Source organism: Carassius gibelio, chromosome B7 (assembly GCF_023724105.1).
Source record: "Carassius gibelio isolate Cgi1373 ecotype wild population from Czech Republic chromosome B7, carGib1.2-hapl.c, whole genome shotgun sequence".
NCBI classification, from domain to species: Eukaryota; Metazoa; Chordata; class Actinopteri; order Cypriniformes; family Cyprinidae; genus Carassius; species Carassius gibelio.
In genome coordinates, this window is record NC_068402.1 from 5,403,279 (window position 1) to 5,416,006 (window position 12,728).

Consider the following 12,728-nt stretch of genomic DNA (forward strand, 5'->3'; position numbering starts at 1 on the left):
AAATGGTAACACTTCATAATAAGGATGTATTAGTTATAATGAAAATGAAATTACTTTAGAGCGTTTGATTTTATTAATCTTCGTTAATTTCAACATTTACTTCAATATTATTAAAATCAAAAATGTTATCTCTTAATATAATTGAATGGACCTGGGCTAATATAAACTAATACATCAACGAATGTTGCCTCATTATGAAGTTTTACCAAACTGAAAATAAAAAAACTAGCGCCAATTTTTTTTCCCTTATGTTGCGCGCTCCCGTCTCGTGCTTCGGTTACCACAACAACAAGTGAGCTTGTGCGCGCCATAACAACAGTAGTTTTGTACGGTGAATGAATAACGTACTGTACTCCTAAATCGAGTAAGTTAAACGGGTTTTATTTCTCCAAAACAGGAAATTTGTTAAAATGCGGTGCCCAAAGTATTTCACACCGAACGAGGTGTCCGTTCACAACACTCAACGATTTTTGGGTGTCACCGCCACCGCTCCTGGAGGAATATAAAGGCAAGTAACGTTAAGTCAGCCATATCGTTAAAAAATTAAAAAGAATAAACGACTGTGTCCCCAAATATTTTAAATATGTCACGTATTAAATGATTATAAAGAGCATTGTAACAAACTCTGTTTCTTATAGGTGATGTGTTATTGAAACCTATCACAGAGTGTGCAGGGAAGGACATCAGTCACTGGTTTGACCCAGAGACAAAGGATGTAAGCCACTGTAATTACATTTGTCAAATATTTTCATGTTATTGACTCCTATAGGGCACACACAAATAACTAGTAATTAAGTAGGTTTTCCAAATATTTTCTTTAAATATGGTATTTGATTTTAGTATTTTTTCCCAGTATGGTTTGATGATTATTTCAAAGATAAGAAATTGGAGTCAAATCTGTATGTTTTTGATACATTCCTTCATTTTAAAGGGACACTAAGTAGGAATTACTCCCATCTAGTGGTGAAATTGTAATTTGCATTCAAACTAATTTTGCTCTCCAGCGCCTCGCTTTTTCAAATGCGCGTTGCATCTACGGTAAGCGATATGTACCAAAAAGCTTTGACAGGATGTCTTCTAATAGCACTTCGTCGAGTTTTCCTTCAGGTGAACAGGTGTGTTATTTCAAACAAACTGCAACATGACAACTAACAAACGAATGTTACAGTATGAATTACTGACTGTGGAAAACATGAAATATTGTAATTAGTAGTTATGTCTAATTTATTTGTTATATTTTCTGAATTATATGCATTGTTAGATATAAAAAAAATATTATAATATAGACTGTAACACTGACTTACCTGTCGAGAAGAAAACTGGCCACTTCAGCGTCTCTTTTGAAATCTTTATCAAGCATTAGCTCTTTCCACCTAGAAAAAGCTTCCCCGACATTAACTCTTGTTTTCTGTAATCTACGGTCACGTTTCCTTTTACGTTCTATTTTTTACTGTTTTGGCGACTATGTTTTCTTCTCCTGTGGCGCGGCATATGTATGGTCCATAATAAGAATGCAATCCAGACTTTTAAACTTGCCGGTGCAGTTTCAAGCGCCTCTCACTGCTCTGCACCTGCGTTTCTGGCTCTGACCGAAAAACGCGTTGTGGAAACGCGTTGGCTTAGTACTTTTTGTCCCTCTCTGCTATTATAGTTTTGCAAGATGGCGGAACTACATGGAAGCCTCCATCGACCTACCCATCCCATGTATATAAAGATAATAAATTCTTCATTTACAAGGATTAGTTTAAACACTGGCATAGGTATTTGTACACCATTGAGGGCATATTTATGAATAAAAATATTTATTTTAGATAATAAAATACCTAAAAAGTTACTTATTGTCCCTTTAAATAAGTATGAATTTCCCACCCTGAGAACATAACTTAAACCAAACTAGGCTACTGCATTGCTTTCTGCACTATAAAAAATGACTGCGATTTTAACTGTAAAAATGCTACAGTAACAAACCTGTTAAATGATCAACGGTAATTTGAAAACACGTAAACTGACGTTCTTTGAAATAACTGTTTCTTATTTTTTTTCTTATCTGTTATGTTTATTAGGGTTGTATGTTACATAAAATGATTTCAGTACTTCAATAATTTGGTATATTAATATTATATCAGTTAAAGCATTAAACTGTACATTTAAGGCAAAACCGTTAAACCTGAAATTGTGTATCTGTATTTGGTACAAAACCGTTAAACCTAAAACGGTGTTACCGTATTTTTTACAGTATAATTCTGCCAACCACAGCTGCCAGTTTTTTACCGTATTATTATTACATATTATTTTTTACAGTGTTGGCATGAATTGACAGTATTGAAGTATGTATTATAAATGTCTCATTCACATTTTTCTTTTTATTTAATGTCCCCCTGTAATCTTTCATAAAAAAACAAAAACACTAATTTCCCCTCTCGTTGCAGTGATCTCTTCTCTGATAAGGTGTGGATCAGCAACCTGTCGCTCACCCGAGATGTTAATAATGCAGTAATGCACAAGTTAGAACATGACTGCATTCTAGTCAGTTCCCAAAAACAAAATAGTCTAGAATAGATCTACACTATTTTCTCATTCAAAGAGGTGTTTCACTCAGATATATTTCACAGTAATGGAAGAAAATAAAATCTTTAAGGGCACAACATTTTTTTTTACTTGATTATGGAGCTGATGTTTTTTTTTTTTTTTTTTTTTTGATTCAGTGTTGTGTTTTCCCTTTTTATATTCTTACCCATGTTGACCTATTGACTGGCTGCATTAAATACTACACCCCTAGGGGGCGCTTTTTACACACATCCCCTCCTTGCCCTCGCACTGACTGGCCCTATGACTTCGGGAAGCCGTGGTGGAAGGATAACCGCTACGAGGTTGGGTTGCTGTCTGCCAAAACACGCAGGATACACATTATCAATACTCTAACCTTCCAAGAGCAGAGGCTGGAGGTAGGCCAATATTAACCTGGCAGAGATTTGTAGAGAGCAGAAAATGCCGATGCTGACTCCTCTGCAAAATGATTTCAGGATTGTGCCTAAAAAAGTGTGTATTAATTATTTAAGCATTCCTGAGATAAAATGCATGCAGAGAGCACATTCCTTGTGTCAAATTGCACGCTTGCACTGCACTGCTGCATACTGAAGAGGGCAGGGCTGCTTCATCGCTTTGTAGCTCCTCTTCATCTTTTGATTTTGTCCTCCCTCCCGTTCTTTGCTTCTGAATGTGTATGTGCATTCATAAAGTGAACATGTATTTTCTGAGCAGCCAAATAGTTCTAAGCTGTTATTATCTAAGCAGGTTTGCTCTGAGGAGACTCTGGATGAGATTCTCCAGCGATACCTGCGCTACAATTCCCATGCAGCAAGCTACACCTGGAAGCACAATGGCGTGAATTTGGACATGAGCAAGACCCTGAGTGAAAACGGCATCCCTGCAGAGGACGAGCTTTACTGCGGAAGCCCGGATTGTGACCTCTTCTCTCCATCCATATGTCTGTATTTCAACGACGACCTCACTGAACTCTAAAATCGCATGCTACTAATACGAACAATGGCATATAATTTATTAGAATATCACATCCACTGCGAGCCAATTCGAGCGAGAAGCATGAACGCCACATCAACTATTCATGTGTTCAGTGTTTCATCGATTCCTGTCTGTGTCTTATCGCAGCTCTCTGGGCTTCATCCAATCAAATGCTGAGCAACAGAATAAAAAAGATGAATGCCAGCCTACATAATAAACCTCTGAACCATAAAGTCGGGTAGTTGCCATGGTAATTGCTCAGAGGAAATGCAGCAGCTACTGTATTGTAGGCCACAGCGGACTCTCTCGACCCCAAGTAGCATATGTGTGCATGTAGACAGAAATGATTTCATGCAGCTAACATTTCAATTTAATCACTGCTTTATGAGACTATGCCATTAACGTCTGCAAACGTGCCTCTTTTTGGAAAGCAGTTTTTAATTTGCTTGTGCACCGTGTACTTGGCCTAATGAATTTTTGGGGATCTTTTTGTTCTGTGTGCACAGTAAAGAACATCTAGAACATCAGCGGTTCTCATCCAGTTGTTCAAAGTAAGACCAGATATGCACCAAAGAGCTAGAACTCTAGAACTCATATTTCTTGTTTAAATTAATTCCTGTTTCTGTGATCTTGAGAGACCTGGATTTATATCGAATTTAAGTGGGATTTTTCAAAACCTGGAAAAGTCATGGAAATATCTATAACATATATATACATTTTTGTAGTTGTCAAGCTCAAAAATTATAGTAAAATTTATAATAAGATTATTATTATTTTTTTTTACAAATCACAAATTTCTACAAAAATCCAGTATATTAATTAATAGTAACGTAAATCCTGATAAATGTTAATTTAATGCATCTGTAATTTGGGAATTTTATTAAATTAATTATTTTATTTAAATATTTTTGCTATTATAAATATAATTTAGATTGTTTATATCAATATTTAAGTATATTGCACCTTCTTATATATATATATATATATATATATATATATATATATATATATATATGAAAAAGTTTGAAATGAGCAGCAAAAGTACAAGAAATATCTTCAAGTGACTTCAAATATTGTTTTTGACAATTGGAGTCAGAGTCAGAGTCACAAAGGTTAAGAACCGCTGATTTGGATTTATACCAGCCAAACAATAAAAAAAACTATATTAGACTAAATATGAAAAACTGCATTTAAAGCAGGAAGAAATGTATAAAGCTTTTTGCATCATCAGTACCACGGCTCACAGGACGTCATAATCCAATATGTGCACTTGCAAAATATTATTGTAATTCAGCAGCTAAAAAGACAAATGATCCATTCCATATAATTTTCCTAATAATTTATTCTATTTTGAGCGGCTCTGAAAACTTCCTTTGTTCTGTCCTGAGCTTAAATAGTTAATTTTTAAGCAATGCAACTGTGTGATGCAAGTGTGGGCATGGCTGCGGCAGCGCTCCCCCCCAGCCAACCTCACATCAGCCCTTTCGATCCACTTTTTTTTTAGATCATCATTATTTTTATCTTTTTTTATTATTATTATTTTAGATTTGTTTTCACAAAGGTGGGTGCCTTAAAAGAATATAAAGCTGGCCATGTTTGTTTCATGCTGCGCCGCGTAAAGTGCGCGAGGGCGTTATACTATGTGCACTTTCGAAAAAAAGAAAAAAAAACCCAGACAGTAACCAGGCAAGTCTGAAGCAGAGAGAGAACGAAAGCTCACACAATAAAGCGAGTTGAAATACAAGTTGCAATCAGCTATACGCTCCCCTCCAGACACAATGTGATTATTTTTAAGGAGGGAGGGGAGGCTGGAGAGAGAGAAAGTGAGAGAGAAAGACAGAGAGAGGGAGAAAAAAGGCAGGGGGGGGGGGGGGGGCGTTCTGAAATAATATAGTCAGCCATTTTTATGTAAGGGGATTTTTCTTATTGGGGGGGGGGGGGGGGTTGTTAAAAAATAAATATAGGGGCGGCCATCTTTGTTTCTCTGCCTTGTAGTGTAAAATATTCCAAAACGCCCCCCACTTTTTGTGTGTCGATTTGAATATTAAACAAATATCATAATTCGGAAGGAATACACTTTTAGATCTCGCGGAACGGGGTCACCGACGGGAGTATAATGTCCTCTCTTCTCCGTTCTTGTGAGGATGATGAGGGCACGGCGGTTAATTCCGAGGGAGGAGATTTTGATGAAGAAGAAGAAGACGACGGAGACCTGGACGAGAACGCAAGCGACATAAACTCGCCGGCGGCTCCTCGAGAAACTGCAGCGAGAGCCGCGCCAGGTACCGTCACCGTACAGTCCGCGGAGCGCGCGACAACGCAGCCAAACAAACGCGAGCGCTCCGACAACTGCCACAGCGACATCTGCGCTAATGCACGCTTCACTCTGGCTCCTCTGAATTGGCTTTTGCTTTATTTACCCCGCGTGCATTTTGGCAGAGAGTTGCATGGAGTTTGGCTAAAGTTGACCGATCCCCCCTCTCTCTGTCCCGTCAGTGTCATTCATCAGGTCTGTCATATGATGGTGCTTTCTCATCTCCAGCTGTGATCCGACAAAGGATCATTAAGCCGCCACTTTGTCGTTTTGTGGTTGCCCCGAAGGCTACAGTTACTTGGCACTCGAGCAGTTAAAGAATAACATGACAATGCATGTATCTAAAGAGGCGTGCGCGTCAGGACTAACGCTACAGCTTTGATTGTGACAATGTAAATAAACTTGACCCGACCCACTGCCGCCAGGTTCAGGACAGGGCAGAGCGATGCTTTCACTTTTCAAAACGCCAGTTTATACGCTGTTACCATCCCTCCGGCTGTTTTGAGTGTGGGGACATGTCAATAAAGCGTTAAATTATTATGTATTTATCTATGGCATAACATCAACCGATAGTGATGAGTCAAAAGTTTCCACTATTTATTCGATCACAATAGCGCCGGCCACACAGAATGAAAAGCCTCAAAGCATGCTGATTAGTTTGTCCTTATGTAATTGCATTTTGTAAGATTTTACTTTTTAAAAAACAACTTGTTATTTTAACTTTTATATCACACTCTGTAGCTGTGCTGTTGTTTGTGGTCTTATATTTTGGGCCCCGTTTGGTGCGTAAAACCGCTGTCTCTCGCCTGTGCATCATTTGGCACGCGCGTCCCGTCTCGACCCCGCGACCTTCAGCTGCGGTTCATCTGGTGGTCTGCTCCCCAGGTACAGGAGTTCACGAAGAGGGGAGCATCAGCTCGGCTCGCGGCCTCTCGATCACCGAGCCCCGAGTGCGTGCTACTGCCGCCCCTGGCTGCAGCGCGCGCGGGGAAAGTGCTCTGCTTGCGCGCCCCTGCAACAAACACACAATCACATCGAACTCGTTTATCGCAGCGCAGCGGTAATAGTTCTAATCTGCGATGTCAAACATGGAATGCTGATATCTGCATTATACAAACAAACTGTATCAGGGTGAATGATACAGTGTAAAAAGTGAGAAGGTGCACTACTTGTTACAGTGAGGAAGTATTTCTATCTTATTATGTGACTTATTTGGTGTCAACTAATGCAGCCAGGTTGATTTAATTATAATTTAAATTATAAATGTAGTTATAAATGTACTTTTGAATTTAAATAGGCAAAACCAAAAAAGAAAAAAAGGAGCTGTTCACGTGTTCTGCACAGAGCTGTTTGCTTTAAATGAAAGAACAGACTGATTTGGTTTCATCTGAACGATTTTACATGGCTGCTGTAAACAGTCACATGACTCGAGCTGTTTATCTCCACTTTGCCTTTCTGAAAGATAATGTCTGTGTCAAAGCACCTTTTATGGAAGCATGTCAGACTTGTCATAATACAGGTACCTTATTTGGATGTAATGTTAACCATTTTTAGCACATCTTTAGGTGAGCTGGCTGGGTGTTTAAAAGAAAAAAAAACATTTTGAACATTTTGTGAAAGAAGTTGCATCATTTAATTATTCTTCAAATATTTTTACTTAAAGTAATTTCTTCAGCTCACACAGTGACATTAAATTCTCATCTTATGGAACACTGCGTACAATATTTATCATGGTCTTCAAATTCACTCCGTAAATAGATTTCGGAGAGTCGTAATTAGGTCATGTTTGTGAGACTAATTCATTAAGTCCTACAGCTTAGTTCAAGTCAGAAGTGGAATGATTTATATTTCCTGTGTGACAGTCTTGGTCTCCACACAGCACCTCTCATGTTGTTCAATAATTGAAGTGGGAAATTATTTGATGGATACCTCAGAGGGTTTGCATAGAATTATGGTTACTTTCATTTCGTCAGTCCTCCCATGTTCCCTCATTTCCCCCCATCTCTCTCACTTAGATGATGGTGAGACATCGGACAGGGACAACCTGGGGAAAAAGAAACGAGGCCCCAAAAAAAAGAAAGAGACGAAAAAGAAAGACAAGGACAAGGAGGGGAAGATGGCCAAAGCACGCAAGCGCAAAAAAATAGTATGTTGTTGCTGCGTTTTCTCTCTCTTAATGTTGAAGTGCACTGTTTTTTAATTAAACCTTTATTAAATAGTAATTTGCAAGCTGTCAAATATAATAGCAATAAGTCTTGCATGTCAATATTTTCAGAATAAAGTCGATTGAATGGAGATAATCTCTATGATTATTACTATGATATAATTTCTGCAATCATATACTATGATTGCACTCATTTAAATGAAAATAATTTTTATAGGTTTTGTGTTTTTTTAATGAATGCACTATAGTGACCGTTCTAATTATTTGCTCAGTTTTATTTCTCTGTTTCTTGCAGGACAGTGATGTAGAAAGAGACTCGGACTATGCCGTGAACTCTGACAGTGCTGCCAGCAATTATGGAGGAGAGAAGAAAAAGAAGAAGAAACACAAGGACAAAAAAGAGAAGAAAACCAAGAAAAAGAAGAAAGAGGATGAAGACAGCACGCATGAAGAGACCACAAAGGTTATTCTTTAGCACTTTCTATGCCTTTTCTTGCTCTGCCTGCAGAGTTGCATGCTATTTCCCATCCGCTCTGCTGATACAGGTTGTGTACTTCTCTTTATTCTCCTCTGTATCCAAATCAGACATATAAAAAGTGTAAAGCTCAATTAGTTTATTGAACTTAGAGTGGTAAAACTGTTTTGCTGTAGTTGGTATTCATGTAAGAAGGTGTTTCGTTTTTGGTCCGTACTGAAATCAAGCAAGTTATCCCATGCAAATCAGTATTTTAAATAATTACATAAAAATTATAATGCCAATCTTAAATAGGAGTTAATGGGTACTAGATAATTTTACGGAGTGTCTATTTACACTAAATAGATAGAAATTGATTTTATATCCATTGAATACGTTTAAAAATAGCTGTTAGTATTTACAGTTTACCAAAAGATGAATCACAGCTGAGCTGGTGCTAGTACTGTATATGCACGACATTACACTCAATATAAAGTGTTTGCAGACAAAATCTTCTCACATTCCCGAACACATATGCAAACACATCATCATAGGTTGATCTTGCACTTGCATCCAGAAATTATGACAAGTATAAACTGTGACATGGCGCTTTTTGCTGTTGCATGTCCACGACAATGTACAACACACATAATTACAGTTCACATGTAGTGGAGTCTAGGGCTCAGATGTTTCCAGATATTTATTACTCATCCACACTGTGACAGCCATATGATGAAGCCTTTCTTCCAGCCGGTAGAGATGAAAACGTCAGCCCAGCTGGCCAGGGAGTGGGGACTGGAGGATGTCGATCACACATTCACAGAAGAAGATTACCACACACTAACCAACTACAAAGCCTTCAGCCAGTTCATGAGGTACTGTCCTGCACCAGAGGATTCATACATTGTAGTTCCTTTCAGCAACACTTCTGTAAACATATGATCCTCTGCAGACCCTTGATTGCTAAGAAGAACCCTAAAATCCCCATGTCCAAGATGATGACCATTCTGGGGGCCAAATGGAGGGAGTTCAGCTCCAATAATCCATTTAAAGGCTCGGCCGCTGCCGTCGCTGCCGCCGCAGCCGCCGCCGCAGCAGCCGTAGCTGAGCAGGTCTCTGCAGCAACAGCCTCCCCTGAACCTCCACCTCAGCCACCACCACTTCGCAAGGCCAAGACCAAAGAGGGCAAAGGTGAGAGGTCACAGAGCATGGGCAGCTGCGTGGGTTTCAGTACAGGACTTGTTAATTCACTTTGTTTAAACACACAGCATCCAAAATTTGTGTTTTTGTCGGGCTGAGGGCTGCTGATGGTAGACATGCTGTTGATTTTTTTTTTATACACTACAGGTGATAAAGGAAAAAATTTTAACGTATAATATTTTCCCCAGTTTGTTATTCACAGTGCATTAAAACAATTGTTTTGTATTACAGGTTTATTGAAATGTTATGTTTACGTGAGGCACTTCCTCGTTTAAATATTCACACATTTGCATGCAATTGAAAATCTGAACTCAATGAAATCTGATAAACCCACGCTCAGAATTCTTGTTTTCTTTTTCTTTATTGAAAAATTATGGAAAAATCTATCTAAAATTTGAGTGCAATAAGCTTATATATTACAGCACAAAATGATATGGGCCAGAAAAAAAAACAATAACAAAAAAAACAATAACTATATTATTTATTTTTGTTTTATCTTGCAAGTGAATATTTTGTCAGGGAAGAGTTAAAATTTCGACCGGGCCAGTAGAAAAAAATCAGAGAGAGAGACCTGCAGAGTAAAGCCTTTCATGCTCATATCCCATATTTTTTACATTAAATTTGCATTTGCACTCATTTTAAGATAATATTTAACATCTTTAAATCTAATTTCATAGAAATCTCAAAATGTATATTGATAATACCTAAATTCACCTAAAAGCATTTTTAAACTACTGATTTTAGTTTTTTGTGTTTTATTTTTAATACATCTGGACAAAATTTGGTTTCATTTCAATATTGAAATATTGGTTTTCGTCAGGTCCTGGCTATAAGAAACGCAGTAAGAGTCCTCGCGTCTCAGATAAGAAGAAGCCAAAGCCCAAGAAAATGGCTCCTCTGCGTATTAAACTGGGAGCTCTTGGTAACAAGAGGAAGAAGAGCAGTTCGGTGAGAGTTTGTGTGTAATACGTCTGCACATGTTGGGTGCAGTAGTTGTGTTTGATCTTGTGTGTGGTTGTAATTCAGAGCGAGGAGGTGGATGAGGACGATTCTGAGCAGGAGAACTCCAGCGTTCACAGTTCATCAGTACGCTCTGACAGCTCGGGACGGGTCAAGAAGAACAAAAGGGGTCGCCCAGCAAAGAAGAAGAAAAAGGGTGAGATGTTTACCTTTCCTTATTGTATTGGATCTGTCTTTAAAAACGATGTCTTAATCATCTGATGTATGAACTGAATAAAAACTCCTTTTGACATGAAAACAAGAATGTAATGTAATCTTACCCAATCTTTTCCAAAATTGTTGTTTCTTGATTCATCACTGTAAAATTAAGGGAAGTGCAAAAGAAGGATGTACACCTTCAAGTGTACATACTGTATATATATATATCTGTATATATATATATATATATATATATATATATATATATAAATATATATATATATATATATATATATATATATATATAGCGAAGTTCTTTTTTTCTTTGCTTAGGAGTAGGAAGTTGTTTGAATACCTTTGTAGCTGTATATCGATGACGGCCATGTTGCTGACAGCAATGTTTAGTCAAATTATATGTAAATATTTGCTGCACACGTTCCTCTCAAAAGCAAAATAAACACACAACAAAAATAACAGGGGTGAGAAAAGAGTAGTTAAGAAAGCATCTAATCAAAGCAATGAGCATATGTTTGCACCAGCTCTGTAATTCGGCGCTCTAGTCAAGTCAAACTATGTTTATTAATATAGCTCTTTATTCAATAGATTGCTTTAAAAAAGAAAGCAGCTTTAAAGTATTGAAAAATAAAAACTTTACTTTTATTACTTATTATTTAGTTCCTAGATTTCGTTTGAAGTATGTTGGCGCCTTTAATAGTTTAAAATCGTTTTTTAATGCAATTGAAAAATTGCTTCAAAGAGTTGAAATAGATTTCGTGCCTCTCAATGTCTGTTTCTTTCTCAGTCCTGGGTGATGAGGATGGCGATGGCTATGAGACTGACCATCAGGACTACTGCGAGGTGTGTCAGCAGGGAGGGGAGATCATTCTGTGCGACACCTGTCCTCGAGCGTACCACCTGGTGTGCCTTGAGCCTGAGCTTGAGAAAGCCCCTGAGGGCAAGTGGAGCTGTCCTCACTGCGTGAGTCACATCCACCCAAACCTACAGAACTACAGACTGATTATAACCTGAAACCTGATACTTTTTCCACATTTTATATGGGAAGGTCATCAAAAACATGAAAAATTGTTGTCTTTTGTATAGTATGAGATACATTTTTCTTCATAGGCTCTTCATTGTATGCGTTTAAGTGTATGTTTTTGTTTTTCCAGGAGAAAGAAGGGATCCAGTGGGAAGCAAAGGAAGACGACTTTGAGGACTTTGAAGAAGAGTGTGACGATGTCCGGGATGTGGAGGCAGGGCTGGGAGGAGAGGAAGAAGATGATCACATGGAGTTCTGTCGCGTATGTAAAGATGGAGGAGAGCTGTTGTGTTGTGACTCCTGTCCGTCGTCCTATCACATTCACTGCCTGAACCCCCCACTGCCCGAGATCCCCAACGGAGAGTGGCTCTGTCCACGCTGCACTGTGAGTAATGCTATGTCACAGGGCTTTATATTTATTTATTTTTGTTGTATTGGAAGTCTCTTAAAAACTATGCACTGATATTTTACGCGGTTTATTGTTTTTCCCATATCCCAGACCCAAACACTTTAAACTAAAATGTTAAACTATGCTAATAGAAACATAAACAGTATCAATATTTATTGTGAACTAAATGACTTACTGACCCATAGTTGTGGAGTCACCACAACAAACAATTTAGTCCTAATAAAGTTTTTCCAAAAGTTAGTGTACTTGCTTACCATGGAGACAACACTGTCAGTGAAGAGCATGCTTGAGATGAAATATGAGACATGTGATGTGTGAAGAAAAGAAAGCAATGCAAGGTAAATATCACTTGTTGTGAACAATGTTTGTAATTTTATTTTCAGTCCAGGTGGAATTTTGTTAAAATATGCAAAAATGTGTGAAAATATAATTTTATTGTGGGTATAAATGTATCCATAAATGATAGGA

At 37.9% G+C, this 12,728-nt stretch overlaps 1 protein-coding gene and 1 pseudogene across 2 annotated transcripts in view; both read left to right on the forward strand.

Moving 5' to 3' along the window:
• The first annotated feature begins 410 nt into the window (after nucleotides 1-410).
• LOC127962111 (cytochrome b5 domain-containing protein 1-like) lies at nucleotides 411-3,998 on the forward strand (annotated as a pseudogene).
• A 1,460-nt stretch (nucleotides 3,999-5,458) lies between these two features.
• The window catches only part of LOC127962100 (chromodomain-helicase-DNA-binding protein 3-like), a 50,069-nt gene continuing 42,799 nt past the window's right edge, over nucleotides 5,459-12,728 (forward strand). The window contains exons 1-9 of one of the 2 annotated variants that reach the window (XM_052561549.1): nucleotides 5,459-5,804; nucleotides 7,852-7,982; nucleotides 8,296-8,463; nucleotides 9,205-9,329; nucleotides 9,407-9,645; nucleotides 10,475-10,602; nucleotides 10,681-10,810; nucleotides 11,615-11,790; nucleotides 11,982-12,236. In XM_052561549.1, coding sequence (XP_052417509.1) covers nucleotides 5,639-5,804; nucleotides 7,852-7,982; nucleotides 8,296-8,463; nucleotides 9,205-9,329; nucleotides 9,407-9,645; nucleotides 10,475-10,602; nucleotides 10,681-10,810; nucleotides 11,615-11,790; nucleotides 11,982-12,236 — 1,518 coding nt within the window. In that variant the 5' untranslated portion in view covers nucleotides 5,459-5,638. The remainder of the gene's footprint in view (nucleotides 5,805-7,851; nucleotides 7,983-8,295; nucleotides 8,464-9,204; nucleotides 9,330-9,406; nucleotides 9,646-10,474; nucleotides 10,603-10,680; nucleotides 10,811-11,614; nucleotides 11,791-11,981; nucleotides 12,237-12,728) is intronic. The other variant, XM_052561550.1, reaches the window with a different exon arrangement.